Source organism: Cydia splendana, chromosome 14, assembly GCF_910591565.1.
Source record: "Cydia splendana chromosome 14, ilCydSple1.2, whole genome shotgun sequence".
In the NCBI taxonomy this organism is placed as follows: Eukaryota; Metazoa; Arthropoda; class Insecta; order Lepidoptera; family Tortricidae; genus Cydia; species Cydia splendana.
The window spans coordinates 5,943,423-5,956,406 of record NC_085973.1 but is presented as its reverse complement, the minus strand read 5'-3'; the positions used below and the strand labels follow the sequence as shown (position 1 = coordinate 5,956,406).

At 34.6% G+C, this 12,984-nt stretch overlaps 1 protein-coding gene across 1 annotated transcript in view; it reads right to left on the bottom strand.

Moving 5' to 3' along the window:
* The window catches only part of LOC134797116 (arylalkylamine N-acetyltransferase 1-like), a 42,830-nt gene extending 38,178 nt beyond the window's left edge, over window positions 1–4,652 (bottom strand). The window contains exon 1 of the mRNA XM_063769352.1: window positions 4,444–4,652. Within this exon, the coding sequence (XP_063625422.1) occupies window positions 4,444–4,527 (84 nt within the window). The 5' untranslated portion in view covers window positions 4,528–4,652. The remainder of the gene's footprint in view (window positions 1–4,443) is intronic.
* Between the last annotated feature and the right edge of the window lie 8,332 nt (window positions 4,653–12,984).

The following is a 12,984-nucleotide window of genomic DNA, read 5'->3' as shown; positions in this document are numbered from 1 at the left end:
TTGTGTCAAATTCGCCACTCGTTACGAATCTCCTATTTCTTGCACTTGTATCGTAAATAACTATGTCAGTCAGTCTTATTAGAGTTTGCCTTCGTTATTCATTAACGTGCAATGAGTTTTAATAACCCTATTTCGAAATGTCGCATCTATCAACGTAAACATTTTGATAAGAACGCTTGTCCTATTTATGGTCGTATGTCCAGTTAATTCTGGTTTAAAATAACGTAACTGGGAACTACGTTTAACAATGTTTCCTTGTATTTATTTGCTGTTTTATTTAAATTGCCATATTATCGATATTTAGTACAATACAATACTATTTACGAGAATTGAAAATGAAATGGTATTCAAAACAAAACACTAGTATAGTAGGAGAATTTTGAAATGCGTTTCATGGAATCTAACGCCCTGAGGGATCTATGAGAAATTTACTACTGACATAATTTATGAGGTTTACGTATGTACTGGATTGCATCTACTTAATGTATTTAATGTAACCCGACCTACGTAAACCTTAAATAAATACCCATCCAATTACTAAATATTCTGGGTTTTTTCTTATTAGATAATCATTAGTAGGTACAATTTGATTGGTTTCCAGTAGCCTAATAAAGCGTTAAATTGGCCAATGATTCATCCAGTTCAAAGCGAAGAGACTATGATGTTTACTGTTAAGTTTTTTAGCTGGGAACTGTGTTAATTATCAACTCTTAGCAAGCGATGGTTCCGCATAGTTGTAATGCAGGTTCTAATGGGTAGTACCTACAGTCAGCATCAAAGTGATGGCCAATATGGCCCGATATAGTGATATATGAGTATGCATGAACTGTAGGAGGCAGCACAGGAGCCCCCTGTTTATTGGCGCAATGTGTAAATGTCAAGTCTAAGCTTCCAATGTAGACCACAAGGTGGCAGAACCTACAATGCACAAGAAAACGTACTTAAAACTCTAAGAGCAGCACTTGCTTTGGCGTGCAGTGTCAATGTGAAATTTATGTTTTCGATTCAGGCCACAAGATGGCAGACCCTCCAACCATAGAAATAGAAAACATTTGTTAAATACTTAGAAATAGGGAAATGTGTCTCGATTGGCCCACTTTGGCCATCACTATCTATTATATGCTGACTGTACAGTTTACAGTTTTTCAAGTTTATTACCTTAGTCTATCTTATAAATGTTTGTAGTTAAACTAGTAAAACTCTGGAAGTACCTATCGTAAATAAAATAGGATGGAATTTATTTACAGACTCAAACGAAATTACATTAAAGAACATTAAAATAAAATAAAATAAAATATAATTATATCAAAAGGTGACAATATTTTTTGTAATACGATTTTTACTTTTATTTTTAAAATAATTTAGTTCATAAATCCAAAAATCTCTCCTTTTTTCAGTGCCTCGAAATACTCGGACTAATTGATTGAGTACTCGCTTTAAAAAATTTATAGCAATATTATTATTTACTATTAATTGGGTCAGGATTATTAATGACTAATTATAGAGCTTCGTAGTTTATGATATAAATCGGCTGTGAAATTCACACGAAACTTTTTTTTAATAATTACAGTTAATTCTTAAAGTAATTCAATTGTTCTTGATCCAATTTAGCAAGGTGCCAAAGAGAATTTAAAAAAATGCAAAGCTCCATGAAATGTTCTCGGTTTTTTCTGCACGTTTATTGCCAAACCATAAACATATAGTTAATGTAAGCAGCTATTTTCGATTTCCATGACACTTTAAATACACGCCTATGAGTAATTTTATACCTTTAAACGAGCAATTCTAGTTTATTTATTATTATTATATTTTTTTTTATTCAGTTATCGATAGCGTTCACATTTAACTATGAAACCAACTAAAAATTAACTCTCTCATAGAAAATATCAACATCGGACCAGCCCTACTGTATGAAACAGGCAATTTTTTTTTTGTGATTTCGAGGTTGGTTCCATAGTTAAATGTGATCGCCATCGATGGCTGAATTAGAAAAATTGGTTCCTGATCACCGATTACATTTCTTGGTATATATTTCGGGGATCTAACGGGTAACGGGAATTTGGGGGTTAAACGGGTTAGAGCCGTTTCCGAGATCCCCGAAATATATATAAAATTGTTACTATACTTCGATGAAATTTGTTATATATATGGGGGTGTTATACGGGTGCGATAAATCGAGCTAGCTAGGTCTATCTCTGGGAAAACGCGCAATTTTGAGTGTTTATATGTTTTCCGAGCAAAGTTCGGTCTCCCAGATATTGTAAATGAAATGAAACAATCGTCAACAGTAAAGAACATTGATTAATAATCCCTAATCTGAACGGGAACTTTCTAAGTGGAAACTAGAACTAAAGTTTCCAGAAATTTCGAGAATTTTCTGCAACTTGCACATTGCTAAAATACAACTAAAATGAAGTAAACAGTGTCAACGAAGCCTTTGGAATGAGTTACATTACTTACATTTCAGTCCGATTAAGATAATGTGTATTGGTAAGTCAGCTGCACAAAGTGGGTCAGGTCGTCAATAATCCACAAAGAACAAGCTATTCATTAGATAATTCCATGCCCGGCATATACCGGCTGAATGTTATCACCATCTTATCATTATGGTGTTTTGTTTTAGTAGCTTTCAAGACCTTAATGTAACTTCGTGTCTCATTAACACATTCAATCTTGCATTCAGAGATAAACAAAAAGTCGGGATCGGAAATGAAGAGTTACCGATTATTTTGTACTGTAGATTACTAAGATTATGATATGTACATACTGTCCTAACATGAAGGATGCTAAACGCCAATTATGTTGCGAATGTCAACTAGTTCCCACAATGGACGGAAATGAAGTGAACTATTCACCGGCATACATATTTTACCGGAGTCGGAGTATAGTGTACGAGCGCGAGCCCATGATAGGCAAGTTGGCTAATTAAAATTAAACGAGGTAACTCGTTTGTTTTAATTAACTAAATCTACTTATTATCAATTTGTCATAGACTGTTGTCATTTGTTTTTGTTATAGTTCGTTTTTTTAGCATTAGAAAGAACTTGCAAAAAGGTAAGCGATCTTGACATGTCTTTAATTGAAAAACGCTTTTTAAAAATCAGTAACTATTACTTATGAAAGCAAAATAATATAAATGATCATATTAGATTCATAATTGTTACATATTTGCCGTAACTTATTTTTAAAATGTGTTTTTCAATTAAAATACACATCAAGATTGTTTACCTTATTTCTAATGCTAAAAAAAAACAACTATAGGTCAGAAATACTCTTTCCACCGTTGTGGTAAAAAAAAGTTGTGATCGAAAATGAAGTTACCATATTTCTTTTCTACCTTAGATTACTATAATAGGATATCCCTCCTGCCCTAACATGTAGGGTGATTACTAAATAAATGTCAATTAAGTATGTTGCGAATGTCAGCTATGGACGGAAATGAAGTGAACTATTCACCAGCATAGATATTATACCTGAATATAGGCCGAGCCCTTGACATGCAAGTTGTCTAATTGAAATTAAACGAGGTAACACGTTTATTTTAAAATATTAAATCTATTATCAATTTCTTGTCTAATGTTGTTACTTTTCTGTTAGGTCAGAAGTCAAAACGGTAAATATAACCCCTCAACTGCCAGGGTCTAACGTTGCCAGCCAAAAATACCTCGAATGTGTTAAGCGCCACTTTCCCATTTCTATCGCAAATATTAATAATTAATTAGAGTGAGATTTTGATAAGGATTCGTCGATTGCCCATCATTTAATTGTTATTGCATCTGACTTGTCCTAACTCGAATGTAAGGACATTAAATGAAAAAAAAATTGAATATTTTTTTACACAGTATAATTGATACTGAACTGAATCCACGTGCCAATCTGGTAATTATTTAGCTTCAACATAAAAGTGGTGGCACATGCGAATTTTTTTTAATTTTTTTTATCGTATGTTTAGTGCGAAATTAAAAAATAATGTGAAAACGTAGGTATAGTGTGAAACAACACTTTGAAGGGATAGTAACATTGAAAGTATTTAATTTTGTCAATACTAGTTAAATTTCAAACATCACTTATGTACAATGTCATCCTACACTTCCTATACATTCTTCTGTGTGTAATGATACAGTATTATTTTAAAAATAGTGTCAATTAAATTGTATTAATGTTACTTCACACGTTTCATGTGAACAATTGATAAAATAAAACATAACTGACATAAGGCTGTGTTTGGTAACTCTTTTCCGAGAAAGTTTTTATACTGTAGGTAGACAGACAATTGATATAATTTCATTCAAAATTACTGATTACCATCTTATTTATTTTCTCATTGTAGTTATTATGATCCACGATTAAATATTTATAAGGCTTTTTTAAAAGGATTATTATATTGTTTAATATTATTGATATACTTTGCAGATGATACCTAACTTAATATAGCCGACTCACCGTATATTTATCAATCTTAGCATTTTCACGTTCGAAGTGGGTCTTCTTCAAGTTCACAATGCTCCTGGCACTAGTAACAGCCATTTTGTCTACTTAAAAAGTATAAAATTAAAAACAAATCGCTCTGTCACTTTTCGCGCGCAAACGGGTGCGTCTCCCGCGAGCCGGTGGGACCGCGCTGAGATTCGAAATTGGAATGGTTGCGAAACGAGGCGCGCTTCTTTTATATGGTATTGTACTTTGCAGTTTCCTGACTGAACGCGCCCCCGCGCTCCCTTTCATATTTAGGTCGACAAGTAGTAGTTTATCACTTCTAGATTTTTTTTTAAGTAATTGATGATGTATCATATACATACATAATTGAAAAAAAAACAACGGGTTGCACTCCGGGAGTGCCGGCAGAAGTGAAAACTCAACGACATTAATTTGAACTCAAAATATTAATAACATACCTATAGTGCAAAATGCCTGCAGCACTATGTGTAATTGATGTTAAAGCACATCACTGTAAGTACTACTGGTACTACAGTTAGGTATATTAATACCAGTTTGAGGGAATCTCACTAGATGGCATTTAAATAAAAAAACAATGACATTGTCCGTCACACATCACGCAAGCGCACTGCGCCGCCTAAATGAAACAGCAGGCTCAGGCATACATTTTCGCCGCGCGGTAGAAAGAGAGGAGAGACACCTTGTACGCGTTACGCCTTACGCTGTCTCGAGTTTATAATTTTTTCCCCACCTCAAATAGTGCACAGCGCCGCTAAAGAAGTTTACACTTTAAAAATTTCATCGCTCCTTTTGAAAAAAATCGTAGGATAACTACCTACAGTCTACTCTCTTTTAATCAAACTTATAAAATGGTAAAACAAAAGATTTCGAAAGGAATCAGAATCGAGATATGAAGAGTATAAATAAAACCCTCCGCACATCTTACGTAGCGCTTTCCCGGTTGCATCCCAAAAAAAAAACAGTTTTTAAAGATTAGTATAGATGATCAAGCAAATCCTGTCAGTGGAAAAAGGCGCGAAATTCAAATTTTCTATGAGACAATATCCCTTCGCGCCTACATTTTTCAACGATCTGTTTGACCAACTATAGGTGCACTGTTTTGAGCGAGAAAAAGTTTAGAAAAACTGTAATCTGATGATCAATCACGAGGAGGAAACTAATCTTTTTACACGACTGCCCAAACAAAAAGAGTGTATTGTTTTTACTTACATTTGTTCTCCATCGCAGTTTTCTTTACCGAAGAGAGTAGTAAGCCCGCTAGGTCACCAATGGGGCTTTTGACGACGCAGGACTTTAATTAAGTGGCATAAGGGCGTTATTGTGACAGCGACAAAAAAACCGGCCAAATGCGAGTCAGACTCGCGCACGAAGGGTTCCGTACCATTACGCAAAAAAACCGGTCAAGTGCGAGTCGGACTCGCGTTCCAAGGGTTCCGTACATTACTCAATTTTTAACAATGTATTATTGTGTAATTAAGTTAGTTTGTATAGTAGTCTTAGTATAGTTGTAGTTTTCGCTCTAATGTATACTTCATGTTGTGCATACATGCTTTGGATGGTATTTCCAGCCAAAACCTGTACTGATAATAATTATTTCATGTAACAAATGTTGTCTGTTTTGTGTGCCTAATAAATAAAATAAAAATAAAATGTATTTTTTATATGTGAAACGCGAGTGAATTGGCTTTAAAAAAACCCGTAGGGGTCCGATCATAAACTAAGTAATTAGTCCGACTCGCGCTTGACTAACATATTTCTAATAGGTTTTCCTGTGATCTATAGGTAAAGACCTATTTTATGTATTTTTTTCAAAATTGTATACCCAGTAGTTTCGGAGATAAAGGGGGGAAATGGTCTTTTTTGCCTATTTTCTTGAATTACTTCTAAATTGTTTATTATAAAATTATAAAAAAAAAATTGAGATTCTTTCATTGAGCTCTTTCATTTGATATGTAACACGATATAGTTTGAAAAACTTTATTTTTTAATTTTCTCATTTACCCCCCAAAAGTGGCCCCCATGTTTAAAATTCATTTGTTTACGTTACATGTCCGTCTCAAACTTATAGTGTAGTAAATGAAGCAAGTTGTTGTATGGAGACCCATGCATTAATTTCTCAGTCGATGAAATTTAGCTTGGTTATTGTATAGTATGAGCCGAGACTAACATTATAAATATCCAAAAAAAAAAATACTCCTAAGTTAGGTAAAAACACAAATCTGATTATATATTGAACCGAGTAATTCCTCAGTCCAAAATTATTTTACAAAACAAGTTATTTGTATCAGTATGTGATACTAGAAAAAAATCTAAGAGTTTTGTCAAACATGAGAATATTTTTTTATGATACTTCCTTTTTTTGACGCTCATTTTCATCGGAAAATTGCTCTGTATTTTTTTTCTTCTTATATGATCTTAGAATATAATTTGGCGCAGTGGGTAAAAAAATCCACAAAAAATGCGTATCGAAATGTATGTATTATAGAACTATTAAAAACTGAGAGTGGAAAATTTTTAGATTTTCATTTTGTAGGTATAAAACGGCAATAAAATGGCATTCCAGTGAAAAAATTAGACTGAGCAATTTTCCGGTCCAAGACACGCCAAAAAAATTTATTTTATTAATACTGGTATTTCCGCTGGGATATTTTTTTGATATTTCATATATTGTTGCAATACGTTACATGAATATGTCTGGTGAAGAAATTTTGAACGGAGCATTTTTCCGTAAAAAGATATTAACGATTTAAGACTTTAGGTATTTACTTTAATTCTATTATTATTATTCTTTGGAAATTTATACAATACTTTTTATTTATTGATACTTTATCATACTGTAAAGTTTTTTCTGGTTGAGGAATTACTGCGGGGTCCACTACCTTTATTTACTACACTATTACACAAACTTACACATATGTACCAAATTTCAACTTAATTGGTCCAGTAGTTTCGGAGAAAATAGGCTGTGACAGACTGACAGACAGACAGACGCACGTGTGATCCTAAGTATAAGGGTTCCGTTTTTTCCTTTTGAGGTACGGAACCCTAAAAACGGCAAAAAATCGCGTTTGTTTTATGGGAGACCCACTTAAATATAGTTATAGTGGCAACACTAACTAACTAACTATCACGATTCATGAGATAAAGCCTGGTACCAGACATACAGAGAACAGTGGAGTTTAGTAATAGCAAAAAGAATAGATAGTATAGAGGGGTCCTGTCATTGTAAATTTTGTAGTCACTGTAAATTTACTGCCATCTATCGACACACGACTAAAACTCAAAATGAAAACGCATAAAGTTATCAAAAAATGTATATATATGGATAAATGATTTTATTATTTTTATATCATTTTGAGCCATGTTCATTCACTGATATCTATGTGTTAAAATTGTTAAATATGAAACGGTGTCGTCACGCCATCTAGCCGAGGATAGGCTAAAGGTGTGTGCGACATCTATTCGAGAATGACTTTTACTTGAATTCCGAGGCACGTTTTTTCCTTAGACTTTATACGTCTTATACGAAGTTACATATGTCTTTGGTAATAGGGTCCCGTCTATCCTTTGCCTATGGAACCCTAGAAACTTGTAAATTGATCTACCTAGTTAAGTTAGTAAGATATAGTACTTGTAACACGATATTTATTTAGTCATGAATTATCCTTTAGGTCTAAATAATCCAGTTCTGGATAATTCAGCCTGTGGCTGGATTAGGAGTCGGTTTCAGTTGATTCTTAATTTACTAATAAAATGTACTTATCACTAATACCTACGTCTTAATCCAGCTTGTATTGACCAATCTTCTTTATATGACAATGCTATTCGAATACCTCTTCAGGAAATTATTTAATTCTGTTATAATAAGTTATAACATAACAGATGAGAATTTAAGTGGAAGTGAAACGTCATTTGAGATGTTTAATTAACTAATGGGAGAAGTCATAATGGAGTTTGTTTTATCGACCAAATCACGAGATGGTCTGGCTTGAGTTCCAGCCGAGTGGAAAACCAGCACTGTTTCCTAAATCATCATTAGTCCTAATAGGTAATTTCTTTAAGTGGTTTTTCCGATTACCTGTTGTAATTTTTATCGATTCTTATTTCCCTTTTGATGTTTAAAAGTAATGGAATCCTGACTTGTATATATAGGGTGTACACCGTGTTTTTTTTGATTTCCGTTAATTTCAAGGGTGCATTCCTGAGCTTAAATCAAGTAACTTTCTCAAAGACAGCGATGTTCTAATTAAGTTCATTTCGGAGATAATCCATAATTTATTTTTTTCCTATAAGGCCTCTACAAGCGTGTACACTTGCCTTAGGGCCGGCTTACATATTGATTAGTGTTTAGAATGAGTTCATACATTTGCTACTAAACTTAAGTACAATCTCGGTCGATTGATGTACGAAATGACATTGATATGTCACAAATTTCAATTGTTTGGTTGAGTTAAATGTAATGCCCGTGTTACAACAACGCTATATGCTACATTTAATTACTTTTGAAACAAAAAAAAAAACAAAAAAGAAAACAAAAAAAAATTTTTTTTTTGAAAATTAACTATGCCATTTAGTTCTTATAAACGTACTTAACTATACCCCGAAGTTAACGGAATTCAATAAAAACACGGTGTATACTTTCTTGAATAAGTATTTATTAACCTTTCGGTTTTTCGGTGAAGGTAATCAATAGAAAGCCAAATATCGTTAGGTATTCTGTAGACATCCTAAAAAAAGACTGAAGGTGTATTACGTTAAGATAAACCCATGGATGTATTTCCTTTACTCAGTTTCTTTCTTTTCGATTTGAAATCAAGAGCAAAATGCAAAACCTTAGAGACTGACTTGTGTAAAGCCGACCACTGACTAACAGGCCGCCGGACTATATCGGCCTGTCGTTAGAACAAAAATTTGACAACTCCGAACAACTGACCGGCCGATATCGTCCGGCGGACTGTTAGTCAGTGGTCGGCTTAACATAATAAAATATACAGGGTGGCCAAAAAATAACTGCATTCCCGTTGCCAGGGAGGTTCTGTGATTATACTGAGCAACTTTTACTATGGGACCAACCCCGAAATTTGGCTGTTTCATACATTTTGGCTGGTCCATTTTCTATGGGAGGGTACATTTGTTTTCGCGAGATCGGGGTTGGTCCCATAGTAAAAGTTGCTCAGTATAATCCCTAAACCTCCCTGGCAACGGGAATGCAGTAATTTTTAGCCACCGTGTATAACACCTACGTGTTAAAAAACAAACTCCAGCCATTACAGGAGTCTGCAGTCTTCCCAAGTAATTTTCCATAATCACGATATTCATGATTCACCTCTGCCCGCACTCAATAAAATAGAAAATAATTACATTTTGCTGTTTGTGACGTTGCTACCCAGTACTCAATGATGTGACGTCGTTGTGTAGGAATTAATCTTCTTTAAAATGATCTTAATTGATATACGCGTCCTGGTTTTTCCAGTTTGAAATACTGGAAAAACAATACCAAGTAAATACAACGATTTAATTAACGCGACCCTAAGTACTTGAATAGGCCATAAGATCCAGTGGATACTGACCGCAATGGAAAAGTTCTGAATTTGAATTAACTATAACTAATTAATGCGGGGAAATCTCCATTATTATGCTATGTAGTGTACCAAAATACCTCTTAGTACTAGCGGTTGACCAAACTCAGCTGCAAATGGTGTTAAAGGTATGAAAATCGGCACGATTAACCTTTAGGCCATTTGAATCAATTTGACCCGTAGCACCACAAAAAAAAAACAAACGGAAAGGAGTTATGACGTCATCTTTTTTTTGTATGGAAAATAAAAAAAAATTGTTCAGAAACCTATCGTGTGTGGTATTAAATGAAAGCATATCATGCATATCGTGTGTGGCATATCTAACCCCAAGAAATTAATTTCGAAAATATTTAGTTTTAGTATTTCTTTTTTATTACAAATTGTGATCTATCAATCTATCAATGAAACGGCCTCCTAGCCTAGTCGATAGTGACCCTGCCTATGAAGCAGGAGGTCCCAGGTTCGAATCCTGGTAAGGGCATTTATTTGTGTGTTCATCATCATCATCACACAAATAAATGCCCTTACCAGGGCTTGTATATATGTGTATATGGGGATTTATTTGTGTGATGATGAAGATGAACACACAAATAAATGCCCTTACCAGGACTCGAACCTGGCACCTCCTGCTTCATAGGCAGGGTCACTATCGACTAGGCTAGGGGGCCGTTTCATCGATAGATTGATAGATCACAATTTGTAATAATAAAAATTAAAAAAAAATACTAAGACTAAATTAATTTTCGAAATTAATTTCTTGGGGTTAGATATGAGGATATTGGGTATTACTTGAGGTATATTTTACAAAAAATAATGCAACGGTTTCGTATCTGGAGGAGCCCAAACTTGGTATGTTTTGAAAATTACTTTTCTTTTAATTGAATGCAAGTGACGGAAATATAATAATGTGATATATTTTTAGAACCGGCTCAAAATGCCCTTTCATTTAATACCACACACGATAGGTTTCTAAACAATTTTTTTTATTTTCCATACTAAAAAGATGACGACATAACTCCTTTCCGTTTGTTTTTTTGTGTGGTGCTACGGGTCAAATTGATTCAAATGGCTTAAAGATTAATCGTGCCGATTTTCATACCTTTAACACCATTTGCAGCTGATTCACGAATTTCAGGCTGTACCGCTATCACTTTCTATAATCATATTATACAAAAATAACCTGTTGCATTTATATTACAGAAGACCACGGATGTTTTACGCGTTTTAAATTGTTATTTCCAGTCTTACCTAAAAGCCGCCAGAGTAAAGCGCTGACCTAGAAAGTTTGCATCGTATCACAGCAACAGCAATGTTTGTTTCCCCCTGTAAAACTCTTTCAGCGCAGTGCAAGGGGTGCAGCCGCCCGATTCATCCCCTGCAGCGATGCCTTCGAGCTACGATCTACACTGGTTTTAAAAAGATACGCTTGCAACAATACACACTTACGTAACAGATTCCGAAAAATAACACAGAAAAAATATAACAGTCACCCGATAAAAGTTAAAACGAAAGTTAAAACATATTTGAATGCATAGTACGCTGTAGCGGTGTTTTAAACTTTGACACCCCGAACCTATAAATCGATTTACGCTGCCTCTCGGATCTCATGTGGCCTTAGAGCAAAAACAGCACCTAAAATACTAAGGAACATTCTTACTATCTACGCTAATGGCTACGGTTCTTAAAGGAAGTTTAGAAGACGAGTTAGTTGCATTTGTTTTTGTTTTTAAATAAAAAAAAGTTTAATTAAAATTCGTCGGAAAGAAGGTGCGGTTTATTTCTGATACTCGATGTCAGTTTGAGGATTGAAAACGCTGAAATAGATGGCTCTGTCCTGCGCTCGTGCGGCACATGTTTTATCACTGAATTGTCAAACGTCAACTTTTGAAAACAAATGTTGCCGTCTAATGTATATGGAGCCGTACAGTCTACTTACATCGGTTGTCAAATTCTAAATTGTCTTACATCTTTTGAACAGTCGAGTTCACAAACACCTTATTGTCAGTGTAAATATATTTTTGGAACGTTGGCTTGTAAAGATGTTTGTTAACTCGATCATACAATCAATAACGTTTTGGTATGACGGAGCGACACGAATGACACGTGCAAATTTAATAACCATAGCATGCCGAAAGAGAACGTTTTACGTCAGTGACGAGTATGATGCGACCTTGAGCTGTCAAACTTTTAATTCGTTTGACAGTGCACCTTTATACGTTACTATTGTCTACTCTGTGGTATTAAGTATGTAGTAGCAATGGGGAGACACTCATGACTTCGGCCAAGTTCGGGTCCGTTCGGCTCAGCATTGCTCCGAGCAATTATTAGGGTTAGCACCACTTGACGTCCTTTTGCGTGCACCACCACAGATAAGATAATGACTTGAATTTTGACAACCCTAAATAGCCGAAAGGGATAGTGCCATACTTTAGAAAGGGACAGCATGATTCGTCCCTGAATCGCTGTCAAACTTCGGTTTTGTAGAAAGTGTCCTTTCTGTACGGTAGTACTATTATTTATTCTGTGTTAGTAGCTCGTTGGAGACTCGTGTTTTCTTTTCACTGGCGTTCCATGCCCCGGTGAGTGCAATCAAAACATTTCTGCTCTGCATATTTTTGCCAACTCGTTAACGGACTTTATTTACCTTTTTTCTGTTAGATTAAGTATTCGTCCGAATCATCCGTGGAAAAATAAGATGGATAAATAGGAGTTTTAGAGTTTTAAAATATCAGAATAGTGGGTAAGGTATATTATGTACGAAAATTGAACCGATTCTCCATTCAGATGGCTCGAAAGATCGATACAAAAATATTTCATAAACTCTTCTGGCGCTTAGTAAGTAGTAGTAGTATTATAAGTACTGTACCTACTTATATAATATATTAACTATCACTCCCGTTGGGAGGAATCTTATGACACCACATACCTACGTTAAAAAATCGCCAAG